Source organism: Antechinus flavipes, chromosome 6 (genome assembly GCF_016432865.1).
Source record: "Antechinus flavipes isolate AdamAnt ecotype Samford, QLD, Australia chromosome 6, AdamAnt_v2, whole genome shotgun sequence".
NCBI lineage: Eukaryota > Metazoa > Chordata > Mammalia > Dasyuromorphia > Dasyuridae > Antechinus > Antechinus flavipes.
Window position 1 is genome coordinate 136,225,582 of NC_067403.1, and position 12,082 is coordinate 136,237,663.

Here is a 12,082-nt window from a genome sequence, read left to right on the forward strand (position 1 = left end):
GACCAAAGTTTGTCAGAGTTAAGGAACATCTTTGTTTTGTTGGTAGATATTTGCTTATCTAAACAGAATTACATCACTAATGCAGTGGTATGGAACACATTTTTCTGATGTAAAGGTCTGTTTCTTGTCATGTTTTGGGGTGATGATGGTAGCTAGAGTTCCCCCTGCTTTCAGAAAGTCCTGTATTTGGACCAGTTCCATGGAATATAAGAGAAAATAAGTAGGATTTATACAGTTGAGGTTTATCTTTTCTGTTAGGTGCTGAAACACTAGCCTTTTTAAAAAAAATGTATTTTGAGGTGGCTTTCTTTTAAAAGTATTATTGTAGGCAGGTAGGAATTTTTTAATTCTTAGATTTAAAATATATGCTTTGATTATGGCTTTCAAATTTGATTGTGTATTTTATTATCCATATTTGTTTCAGCAATCAAAGCTTGTGATTGTTTTTCTAACTAGTTTCCTACATGATTAGGGTTGAAAATATCAGAAAGCAATAATTTTGCTAAATAGGAAGTTGGAACCACTCTACAAGTTTTTGTTTGTTTGTTTATGTACATTATTGTATGGGAAAGTAGAAAGTGTATTGAACCAGAAATCAAGAGACCTACGTTCTAGTCCTGTTTTGTTACAAGTTTCTGTGAGCAAATCACTTTAATTTTCTGTGGCTTGATTTCCTCTTCTGTATATATGTAGTTTAAATTGTATGATTTTTTAAATCTCCTTTCAGTTCTAAAGTTCTATTGGACTACCTCTCTGTTTAGCAAATAATTATTGAGCATTTATTGTGTATTCTATGCACAGAATTTTGTTAAGGTGTGGTAGGGGATACAAAGTTATATTATATGAGGCAGCTCCATGGTGTAGTAGAGAGGGCTTGCCCTGGAATCAGGATGATCTGAGTTCAAATGTGACCTCAGACACTTAATTGTGTCACCTTGGGCAAGTCACTTCATATCACTGCACCACTGCCATGTAGTATGTGCTTAGTAAATATTTCCTTTTCCTTCCCTTAATTATCAATTTCAACTTGAAACCACTGCCATAGAAGAGCAGGAGTGGGATGGCAGTAGTATAGTTGGAGAAATTAGCCTAAAGAACAAGGGACATTTTAGTCTATGAGGAAAAAGGGGAAAGATAAAGAAAGATGTAGAAAATTTTCAAAGAGAGGATGAAAGTTGAAATAGCTTCATTTGTATGCTTTGGAGCTCTGACATTATCTGAGAGGTAAGGAAGCATGGGTTGATATAGGGGCCTCAAGAGTATGGGAAAAGGATTCCCCCAATAATTATTGTGGATAAGTCAAGGTTGTTAAAGGAATTTTGAGAAGTAGTTATTAAGAAGAGGAAGATTACTAAGTAGCAGTAAGAACCCAATTGATGCTAAAAACACTGTTCTCTAATGAAACTATCCATCATTTTCATGGCATTATAGTTGCCCTAAACAGCCCAGATTGGGATTGAGAAAGAAGTTATTTTGGGGGAGGATCACCCAGAATTGAGGATTACTATCTGTTGCCAAATATTTTTTAACAAGAATACTTTCTGTATATATTTGTAGAATCAAAGGAGTTTAGTGCTAGAAGGCACCCAACACTCAGCTGGCCTGCCACCCAATGTCATGCGTGAAGCAATTACACCTTTCATATTTAGGATTCTTTCAGTCTTTGCTTGAATGCTCCAGAAATATCCCCTGAGGTCCCAGCTTAGTGTGGCCACCACTTCCATTTTCAGATAGCTGTAATAGTTAAGTTCTTTCTGATACTGAACCCAAATCTGCTTCCCTTTAACCACGTTATTGTTATGAATCTATTGTTTGTAGTTTAGTAACAATAACTTGTATTTATTTGAGGTTTGTATATTGCTTTATATATGTTATCTCATTTGTTCTTTTTAACAACTCTATGAAATAGATGCTGTTAACATCACCATTTTACATTTTACTAAGGAGGGAAGAGATTAAATGTAAATGATCACAACCAGGAAAGGTCTGAAGTGGTATTTGAATTCAGGTCTTTATGACTCTTAAATCCTCCACATTCTCCATAGTATTATCTAGCAGAGCTATAGGACTACACAGTAAATGTTGATCTCTTTTCTACATGGAAATTCTTTAACTGTTTCTGCTTGTTTGTGATCACATCCCTCTTGTAAATTACCTTCACTTCTTTGGGATGGATGCCTTTAATTTGTTTCTTTTCTGAGACTATTTTCCATTTGCTTTCTCTTTTTTACTTGTGTTCATTTAATTTAAATTGTAAGTTAATAGAATGGTTAGGTGTAGGGGTTGTATAAAGGGCTGAAACTTTGAATAGTGCCCTCGAATCAGACAACCAAGCACTTAAGGCTAATTATCTATGGGATAATAGCTCTATTAGCATGTTTGGAATTTCTCTTCTCACAGTTAATGCTAGTTCAATCCTTGGGGTTAAGAGAATTGTAAAGAGGGATTAGGGCAGGGAGTGAGATGAGCCAGAGTCACTTGGGAGGTGGACAAGAAGAGAAGGGAGGTTATGGAGAGCTTGTGGCATTTTTGTCCATCCCCTTCATGTCTTCCCCTAAAGACCAAGCACTTTTGCTTATCCTGATTCTGGCTGATTCTAAGGCCCCCAGGGAGTTAACCCAGACTTACAGGGTTGTTTCCTTGTGTTCATATCCTCTGCCCCTGATATGTTGTAAGAGTTTAATAAATACTTGTTTGATTAAAGAAGTTGTTACATCTTTAAAATCACTAAGGGAATATTTATATTATACAAATTTTAACATTCTGATTTAATGTGGATGAAAGCCTTCGTATGAGTTTTTCATAATTTATAAGAGGCAGCTAGGTGGTCCAATGGGAAGACCAATAGATCTGGAATCGGGAAATTCTGAGTTCAAACCTGGTCTTTAGATATTTATTGCTTTGTGATTCTGGACAAGTCATTTCATCTGTCTCATTTTCTTCAGTGATGAAATGGGGATAGTAAAGCACTTATCTGGAAGAATCGTTGTAAGAATCAAATGAGATAATATTTCTAAAGTGCTTCGCACAGTGCCTCTCACACGATAGGTTCTGTGTTAAAAGCTTCCTTCTCTATTTCACCAAGAGAATTAAATTTGCTTATTGGACTTTGTAGTTGTTTTTAAAGGGAATACTTTCTTGTTTTTTGTTTTTCAATTTTCCCCTTTTCCTTCCTGACAGATGGTGATGGAGCAAGGGGATTGGCTGGTTGGGGGAGATCTTCAAGTCTTGGACCGAATTTATTGGAATGATGGTCTTGACCAGTACCGCCTCACCCCTGCTGAGCTAAAACAAAAATTTAAAGAGATGAATGCTGGTAAGTCATTCACATCATTTTCTAATCTGGTGTCATTATTGGATATTTCATATTATCAGTTCTTTTTAATATGTTAGAATTACATATTACTAGTTAGTATTCTTGCTTGGGAGGAAGTGATAATTGCTGAAGTTCAGCTTAGATCCAGCTAAAAAACCTTGCACAACGGTTCCCTCTTGCTTCTAGAAAAAAATGGAACCTCTTCTCTTTGGCATTTATATCCCATCATGATTTCACTTGCCTAACTTTTCTAAGATTTTTACATATTACTCCTTTTTATACTTTACTTTCAAGCCAGATTAGTTCTCCCATTGATTCTGTATCTGACTTTCTTTCTGACTTTGCACAAGTTGGCTCCTTCTTTCCTCTCTCCTCCCCAGTCCTGATAGATCCTAACCCTAACCCTGTGTGTTAAAATCTCTTACTTCTTTCAGCCTTTCCTATAAAAAACCTTGCACAACGGTTCCCTCTTGCTTCTAGAAAAAAATGGAACCTCTTCTCTTTGGCATTTATATCCCGTCATGATTTCACTTGCCTAACTTTTCTAAGATTTTTACATATTACTCCTTTTTATACTTTACTTTCAAGCCAGATTAGTTCTCCCATTGATTCTGTATCTGACTTTCTTTCTGACTTTGCACAAGTTGGCTCCTTCTTTCCTCTCTCCTCCCCAGTCCTGATAGATCCTAACCCTAACCCTGTGTGTTAAAATCTCTTACTTCTTTCAGCCTTTCCTGACTCTTATAAACTGCTTTTTAGAAGCATTAGAAATGGTTTTTCTGGTATCATTATTAGATATTGAATGAGAGCTGCTTTAGGAAACCTCTTAATAGCAATTTGAATATTAACAATCATTCCAAATTTGCTGAAATAATCATTGAGCTTTGTAATATTGCAAGTTCCTATGGAATTTTCCATACTTCTAATCTAGTCTTTATATATTGAGTCTTTCTGGGGAATCCTTGTTTCCTCAGATTGTTATTCCCTTGCATTTTCAGGATAGTGCCCTCCATTCCAGAAATTATTTTGTATATTATTTTTATTTTTAAAAATAATTTTGATTTTCACCTGACATAATGTCAGCTCTTTGAAATCAGAGGCCACTTTATTTTTTTTTGTATCCTCATTTTGCAGTTTAGTGCCTGAAATATAGTAGGCACTTAATAAAGACTTGTTAGTCGATTTTTTCCCCTCTTATTGCTATCTAAAAGTGACAGTTTAAAATAGAGGGACAAGAAAGATAATAATTATAGAAAAGGAATTTATACTAGAAAAAAGGCAGTACACACTAGAGACATTTTTGTATCTTCTTTTTTTATTTAGAATATAGTTTGGTGTATTATGTGTGAAAGAAATATTTCAGAAGCTGATCAACAAGTTGTAAATATATAACTTGTGCTTGAAAAGTAGCAGCTTTAAGATAAAAATGAAAAAAAAAGTTAATAGTCTATGTACTGTTGGCTCAGGTGGAGAGAGAACTGTACCTATCTGGAACCCACAATAGTAAATGCTTACTTCCTTCACTTCCCTTTAATATCTAGTTGAATGAGTTGATGAAAATGTTTTGTATTCATCAAAACATCTGGTTTTAGCTAAGTGCCTTGTTTTGATATTCAGACAATTCAAAGTACATACTATTTTTATAGAGACTTTTTTTGATGGGTGAGAGTAAAAGGTGAGGAAGAGTGACAGATACTGTTGGATCTCTTGTGCTTAAAAAATAAGGTTGTGGTAGAGTCTCATTGCAGTGTGCAGCTATGACTGATCAGACCATTTGGAATGCTCTATCATAGGTTGGGTACAAATAGTCCATATGAATGTTTGGGGTGGATTCTCTGTATTTGCTCATCTCATGTTTCTTTTGTGCTACTTTTGAGCTATTTTTGTGCTCATAAAGCAAAGCACCTTCTCTGATGAGGGCATACCTTGCTGGGGAGTCCTGTTTCTCATATCATGCAGTTAGTTCCAAAGTCTTAAGAGCAATCTTGAGAGTGTCTTTGTATTACTTTTTCTGAACAACACGTGAGCTTTTGTCTTGTGTGAGTTCTCCATAAAATAGTCTTTTAGACAAGCATATGGTTGCCATTTGGACAGTGTGACTAGCCCATCTGATTTGTGGTCTCTGCAGAAAGTTTGAAAGAACTTTGTCAGTTTAGTTCAAGAAAGAACATCAGCATCCAGAACCTTGTCCTGCCAGGTGCTTTTCAGAATTTTCCTAAGACATTTCAAATGAAAATGTTCCAGTTTATTGGCAGGTGTTGCAGACAAACAACAGTGAGGCTAACAGCAGCTCTGTAGACCTTCAGTTTTGTAGACAGTCTATGCCTTTTCTGTCCCACACTTGCCTTTAGAGCCTCTCAAACCTGAGCTCCAGCTCTGGCATGTGTGTATCAGCCTCATTGTCAGGGCTTCTATCCCCGGACAGTGTACTGTAAAGGTAAGTGAACTTAGCCAGAGCCATCTGAACCTATTCTAACATTAAAGTCACCCAGAATTAAGTAAACTCTTGGTACAGTGATGAAGGTCTTCAGGTTTCCATAATATTTTTCATTGACATCATTAGATTTTGTTATGCTAGGAGCATAGGTAATGATAACGGGGGCATGGTGTTTTCTTGCAAGTGGCAATCACATCATCGTCAGCTTGGGGAACTCTGAGAGCCCACTCCCTGTAACATTACAGTTAGCTTCAAAAGCATCAAATCACAGGTAGCTTCGGACGTGAAAAGGTAAGTCACTTAGTATCTGTCATGGGCTGATCTTAAATCTGCCTCCTCTTGACTGTGAGTCTAGTCCTCTGCATATAACATTATGCTAACTCAGCTTGTCCCCATTGAATATTTTCTAAAAATGTGAAAAATACTTGAGTGCTTTAAAGATTTGATAAATTCATTCTCCCCATACCCAGAGACTTTGTTGAGTTCTAAGTGTCATGATTGTACAGGTAGGAGTGAAGCAGAAGGTTAAGGTCAAATGAACTTGTATATTGACATGGAAGGAGTTGAATCATTTCCTGATAATGAAAAGCAAATTGACCCCTGAATGACTTGTTAGAGGAACTAGGAAAGAATTCTGCCTTCTCTTTAACCCTTATCTCCAACTTCTTTGGAAAGTAGGGAATGAGTAGTGGCAGGATCTTCTTCCACATTTTTAAGCACATATCATGGTGTTTCTGTTGTATTTATTGCTAAGGAACTGTCCCAATTTCTCTTAATTCTCCTACTTTCCCTCTGTTCTATTTATTTTGGTTATATTTTTTTCTGTATATTGTTGTATATATGTTGACTCCTCAGGGCTATTAGGCTGTGAATTTCTTTTGCCTGTCTTTGTATTTTCAGTGTTTAGCCCAGGATCTGGCACATAGTAAATGCTTAAACTTTACCACAGTGCCTGACATGTGACAGGAACTTAAACTTAGTAGAGTGTATGACAGTCTTAATAACTTAGCACTGTGGGATAGGTAGGTAGCTCAGTGGATATAGAGTGTTCAGCCTTGAGTCAGAAAGACTCATCTTCTGAAATTTAAATTTAGCCACAGACATTTACTAGTTATGTGACCCCTTGGATAAGTCATTTAACCCCTTTTGACCTCAGTTTCCTCATTTGTAAAATGAGCTGGAATAGGACATAGTAAACTACTCCAATATCTTTGCCAAGAAGAACCCAAATGGGACCACAAAGACTTGAATGTGACTGAAAAAGATTGAACAATGACAACAGTATAAGATTGAACAGTGATAACAGTTTGGGACATTGCTTGGCACATAGCATGCACTTAATTAATGTTTAATGACTAACTTGTTAAGTTCTTATTGATTAAAAAAATCCATGAATATCTTTTTTTTAAATATCACTTAAAATTCCCTTCCCCCATATCTCTCCCTCTTTCCCATCCCAGAAAGCCATCCTATAATGACAAATAAATTAAAAAAAAAAAAGGAAACAATCAGCAAAACCAATTAATATATTGAGAAAATCTGGAAATATCTTCAACAATTCAACACTGATGAACCTTCTGTCTCTGAAAAGGAGTGGGGGGCTTGATTTAAGGTTTGAAATTTTTATTTGAATTCATTTTAGGATTGTGTGTTAATTGTTGGTAACAGAGAACCTTAAACTTTGCTTATATATACATACATATATATATATATATATATATACACACATCTTAAATGTATTTTATATGTATGTTTAAAGAAAGATAACAGTTAAAGAGAATGAAGTATCATTTTAATAAAAGAGATATGATAACCTTTGTATAAAGTAGTTAGGACCTAATGTCATTAGTCTAACAGAGCAAAGAGCCACAAAGTGTTGTTTTATTTGTTTTTATATTTCAGAACCTCTTTGCTATTAGACAAATAAATAACAGACCCAAAGGGTTATGCTCTGGCATAGGCATTATGGTTTGTTTGTTTGCTTGCTCTGCTGGTAGGGAAGCAACAGGCCACTGTTACAATCCAAGATGTACTACAGAAGCAAAGAGAACAGTGGATAGCTTCTAGCCAAGATGTTCTTTTATTATTTTTTTCTTCTTCTTTATTGTAGAAGTAATTAATTGTCTTTTCTGTGAATGGTCTAATACTGTTTTCAGACTCTTAAATCACTTCCTGAATTCATCACCTTTGATAGTCCACAAAATATTCTGGCTCTGGGAAAATTGAGAAGTCTTTTTTTTTTTTTTTAGGTTCCTGTTAGAGAATGTGAGAAGTAGACTATTTGAAGAGGGCTGGGTAATTGAATTAATCCATTGATAGACTACTATAATGTGAAGAAGGTTTAAATGAGTTAAATAAAAATCCAGTTACTCCATGGTTATTTTAACATTAAACATTTTACATATGAGAAAACTGAAACTTGGAAAGTTTAAGTGACTTGACCAAAGTCAGACAGTTATTAAGTATCTGAACTAGATTTCAAATCCAAGTTTTTCTTGCATTTCAAACTAGAATTCTTTCCAGTACTCTGTGGTATTTGTATTCTATTCTTCATAGTAAGGGTTCTTAACCTAGTATCTGTGAACTTGGGGTGTTTTTTTTGTTTACAATCTCATGATAACTATATTTCAGAGTGTGTGTATACACACACACACACACACACACACACACACACACACTCATTCTCACCCTGTGTATTTTATTCTCTGCATTTGAAAACATGATATTGAGAAGAAAAAAGTCCATAGGCTGTATCAGGCAGGCTGTAGGGATCTCATGGAATTCCATGTCACAAAACAGATAAAAAATGACTACTTTAGTGGAATGAATGGTTCTAGGCATAGGGTGAATATTCCAAACAATGAGAACAAATGTTATATGTAAAGGTTCAACTTCATGTGAGACATAGCTTTCACTATACACGTTATGATATATATTAGATATTATACATATGTAATATACACAAATGTGTTTTATATATGTGCCTACACAGGCATATATATACTGGCTGGGAAGAGGCTTAAAGCACAGAAACATTAGGATCCTTAAATTCATTTGTTAAGTATGTAATATGTGAAAAGTACTGGTATTAGTTCTAATTCAGGATGATTAAGATGGAAGAAATAGAAAGAGGAAAGTGATTCTGGGAAATGTGGGTAAAGAAGCCAGAAAATTTAATGATGGCCTGGGTTAGGAATCAGCAATCCATGATAGTGTATCTCAGAATTATGCCATAGTTCATTATTATTGTTACACTCCATTGCCTTAGTTTAGGAGAGCTTGTTTTGGGCTCCTTCATTGAAAGAGTTAGTGACAAGTGCCTCCCCCTTTTTCTTTCCCCCCCTTTCCTAAAGAAAACATCACAAGTCACTTCTCTGTCTCTCCTTCCTTCCCTCCTCCCCTTTTTTTTTTTTTTTTCAGTCAGCCTGTTTGTCTGGCTCTGGCTCTCACACACACAGTAGCCAGGAAAGTGATCATAAACATAGCACCGTATCTTTTCAAAAATTTCAGATTCCTGGATTACATGCTAAAATAGAGGGGATCTAAGGAAATTGCAATGGAGAAGGAATTAGAAAAGAGTTCTGCATTTAGAGAGAGTTAAGGAGCATATATTTTAAATTTAGAGATAGACATTTTTATAGGCAGCAATAAATGTACAACTTGGAGAGTTAAGAGGTCAAGCAAGACATGAACTGTGAAAATTATCTCTTTGACTTCTGTGTATACTCTTATGGCTTTCTTCCCCTCTGCTACTTCTGTGTGTGTGTGTGTGTGTGTGTGTATGTATGTGTATGTTTTTACTGACTCTCCTTCCTGCTGGTTTATAAACTTGAGTGGATTCTAGAATGCTGTCTGGCCATTTTTTCTCTATATGTATCTACTCCAAAGGCTTTGGTTATCACCTTTATACAAATGATGTCTACTTTTGTGTCTTTACCTGTAATCTTTAACTCATTATTTCCATTTTCCTGTTAGAGATGTTCTCCAGGATTTTAGCTGACCCTTAAAACAACCTCTCTTGCCCCTCCCCCAATTGAATTCTTTAACTCTTCCTGCCTCTGAATTTTGAACCAAGTCATTTATATTTGAAATCAAGGTTTCAAATTATCTTTAATGCTTCCCTTTGTTCAATGTATTCTATCTGTTGTCCCATCTTATTGAGTCTATCTCTGCAGTAACTTAGTCTCTAAGCTCTTTCTAACTGTAAGATTCTGAGGCTATCTTAGCTAATTTATGCACATAGTGGAATGTTTTCTACATCATTCCCCCAAAGTGGTCATCCTTTGCTGAAAGTTCTCATTTGTGGTGATATTTGGGCAGTGTTAAACAAATTATGGTATCTGAGAGTAAAGATGATCTCTTAGAGTAAGGGCTGTTTTTTGCCTTTTGGGATATTTATAATGAATGGCATATACTAAGTACTGACATTTTAGTTACCATTAAGAAAAACTAGTCTATTCCTCTCACATGAGAGCTTATCAATACTTAAAAGAAGAAATCATATTCCCTGCCTTCTCTTTTCCAGGCTAAATATTCCCCATTTCATTTAATCTAATTTTTCTATGACATTTACTCCATTCCTTTCTTCAGCCTGATTCTGCTATGAATATTTTGCAGCTTCTCAAGTTTCCTTCCCAAAACATAGTATTCAGAACAGAACTTTATACTCTGATCTCCGCAAAGCAGAGTGCCATAGTATCTTCACCATTGGGCAACATGTCTCTTTTTGGATTAGTTTTTTGGGTTGGCATTGCCAACTATTTACTTGTATTGAACTTGAAGTCCACTAAAATACCGACATCTTTTTTTTCTTAAGACTTTCAGTATGTTAGTTCTCCTTCTAATGTCATATACATATTTGATAAGCAGGCCATCGAGAAAAATATTGATTAGCACAGTGCCATGGATAAGGATCTGTGGTACTGAACTGGAAATCACACTTCAAAATGACAGTGAATCACCACTTATTACTCTTTGCAGTTAGTTATTCACTTGATATATTAATAGAATGGCTACTCTGGCATGACTAATTCTTCAAGTCATGCTGGCTCTAGTGATTGCACAATGTCTTTCAAGACATTCACAAGCCAATTCTTTAATTACATAGTGTAGAATTTTACCAGGAATTGAAGTAAAGCTCACTAGCTTAAAATTTGCAGATTCTACTCTCTTTTCTCCTTTCTCCCTTGTTTAAGGGGCTTGGTAAAGTCCTGAAACCTTTTATCAAGATGATTAAAATTCTTTATTTCCTAATTCTGACCTAGACTATTTTGGATGATAAGTGGTTATTTGTTTTCACTTCTGTGGTACTTTATCTGTTAATTCTGACCTTACAGTGGTCATTAACACTGGTTTAGCGTTATTCCCATATATTAGTATACAAGCTAGTGCTTGTGGTTCAGTTGGTCCTTTCTCTTGGAGTTATCTTCAGATTGGTCTTACCTGGTCTTGTCACTCAGGCCCATTCCATTGAAAATGCTTATGCCAAGATCAGTAGTTCTAGTTTTGTTTCTGCCACTGATTGGGCTGTGTGTGTCCTATATGTGGGCTTTCCTCATGGAGGCCTAGGAGTGAAAATTGAAGTGAGGGGGAAATGGAGTAACTTTACTCACAGACACATAACAAGTGTGACAAGGGGCAGCTAACTGATTCAGAGGGTAGAGTGCTGAGCCAAGAGTCGGGAATACCCTAGGTACTTGCTATCTAAAGACCCTGGGCAAGTCACATTCCACTATATATTTCAGTCTCCTGTTAAAAAAAGATAATAAAGCACCTACCTCTCTGGGATTTTGGGGATCAAATCAAATAATATTATAACATTTATAAAACTCTTTGCAAACCTTAAAGTGCCATAGAAATACTACCTTTAAAAAAGTATTTGTTGAACCCATGAAATCAGCACAGTAATATTTCATTACATTCATGTATCACAATTTGTTTAGCCAAACAATTTCTTTCCTTATCTCCTTTTCAAAGAAATCTTTTTTTTTCTTCCTTTTTTGTGAAGCAATTGGGGTTAAGTGATTCCCCCAGCAGGTCACAGCTAGTAAGTGTGAAGTAAGTTTGAGGCCAGATTTGAACTCAGGTCCTTCTAACTCAGGGCTGGTGCTCTCTTTACTGTACCATCTAGCTGCTTCCTCACCTCTTTTTCAGAGTGAAAATGTGACGAGGTATAAAAATATAATAAATTTATTTATTATTGTCTCAGCATTTAGGGTAATAGTTTTGGCGTGTAAGCTCATGGACTATGTCTGCTTAGTTCTTGGAACTCTGTGTTCACCTCATGGATACAAGAATAGAGGAAGTCATATAAGTACTATATACAAAAA

General features: G+C 35.6%; 1 protein-coding gene across 1 annotated transcript in view; it reads left to right on the forward strand.

The window, feature by feature from the left end:
- PAPSS1 (3'-phosphoadenosine 5'-phosphosulfate synthase 1) overlaps positions 1-12,082 on the forward strand; it is a 112,221-nt gene that overhangs the window by 65,365 nt on the left and 34,774 nt on the right. Inside the window, exon 10 of the mRNA XM_051965260.1 lies at positions 3,181-3,316. Coding sequence (XP_051821220.1) covers positions 3,181-3,316 — 136 coding nt within the window. The remainder of the gene's footprint in view (positions 1-3,180; positions 3,317-12,082) is intronic.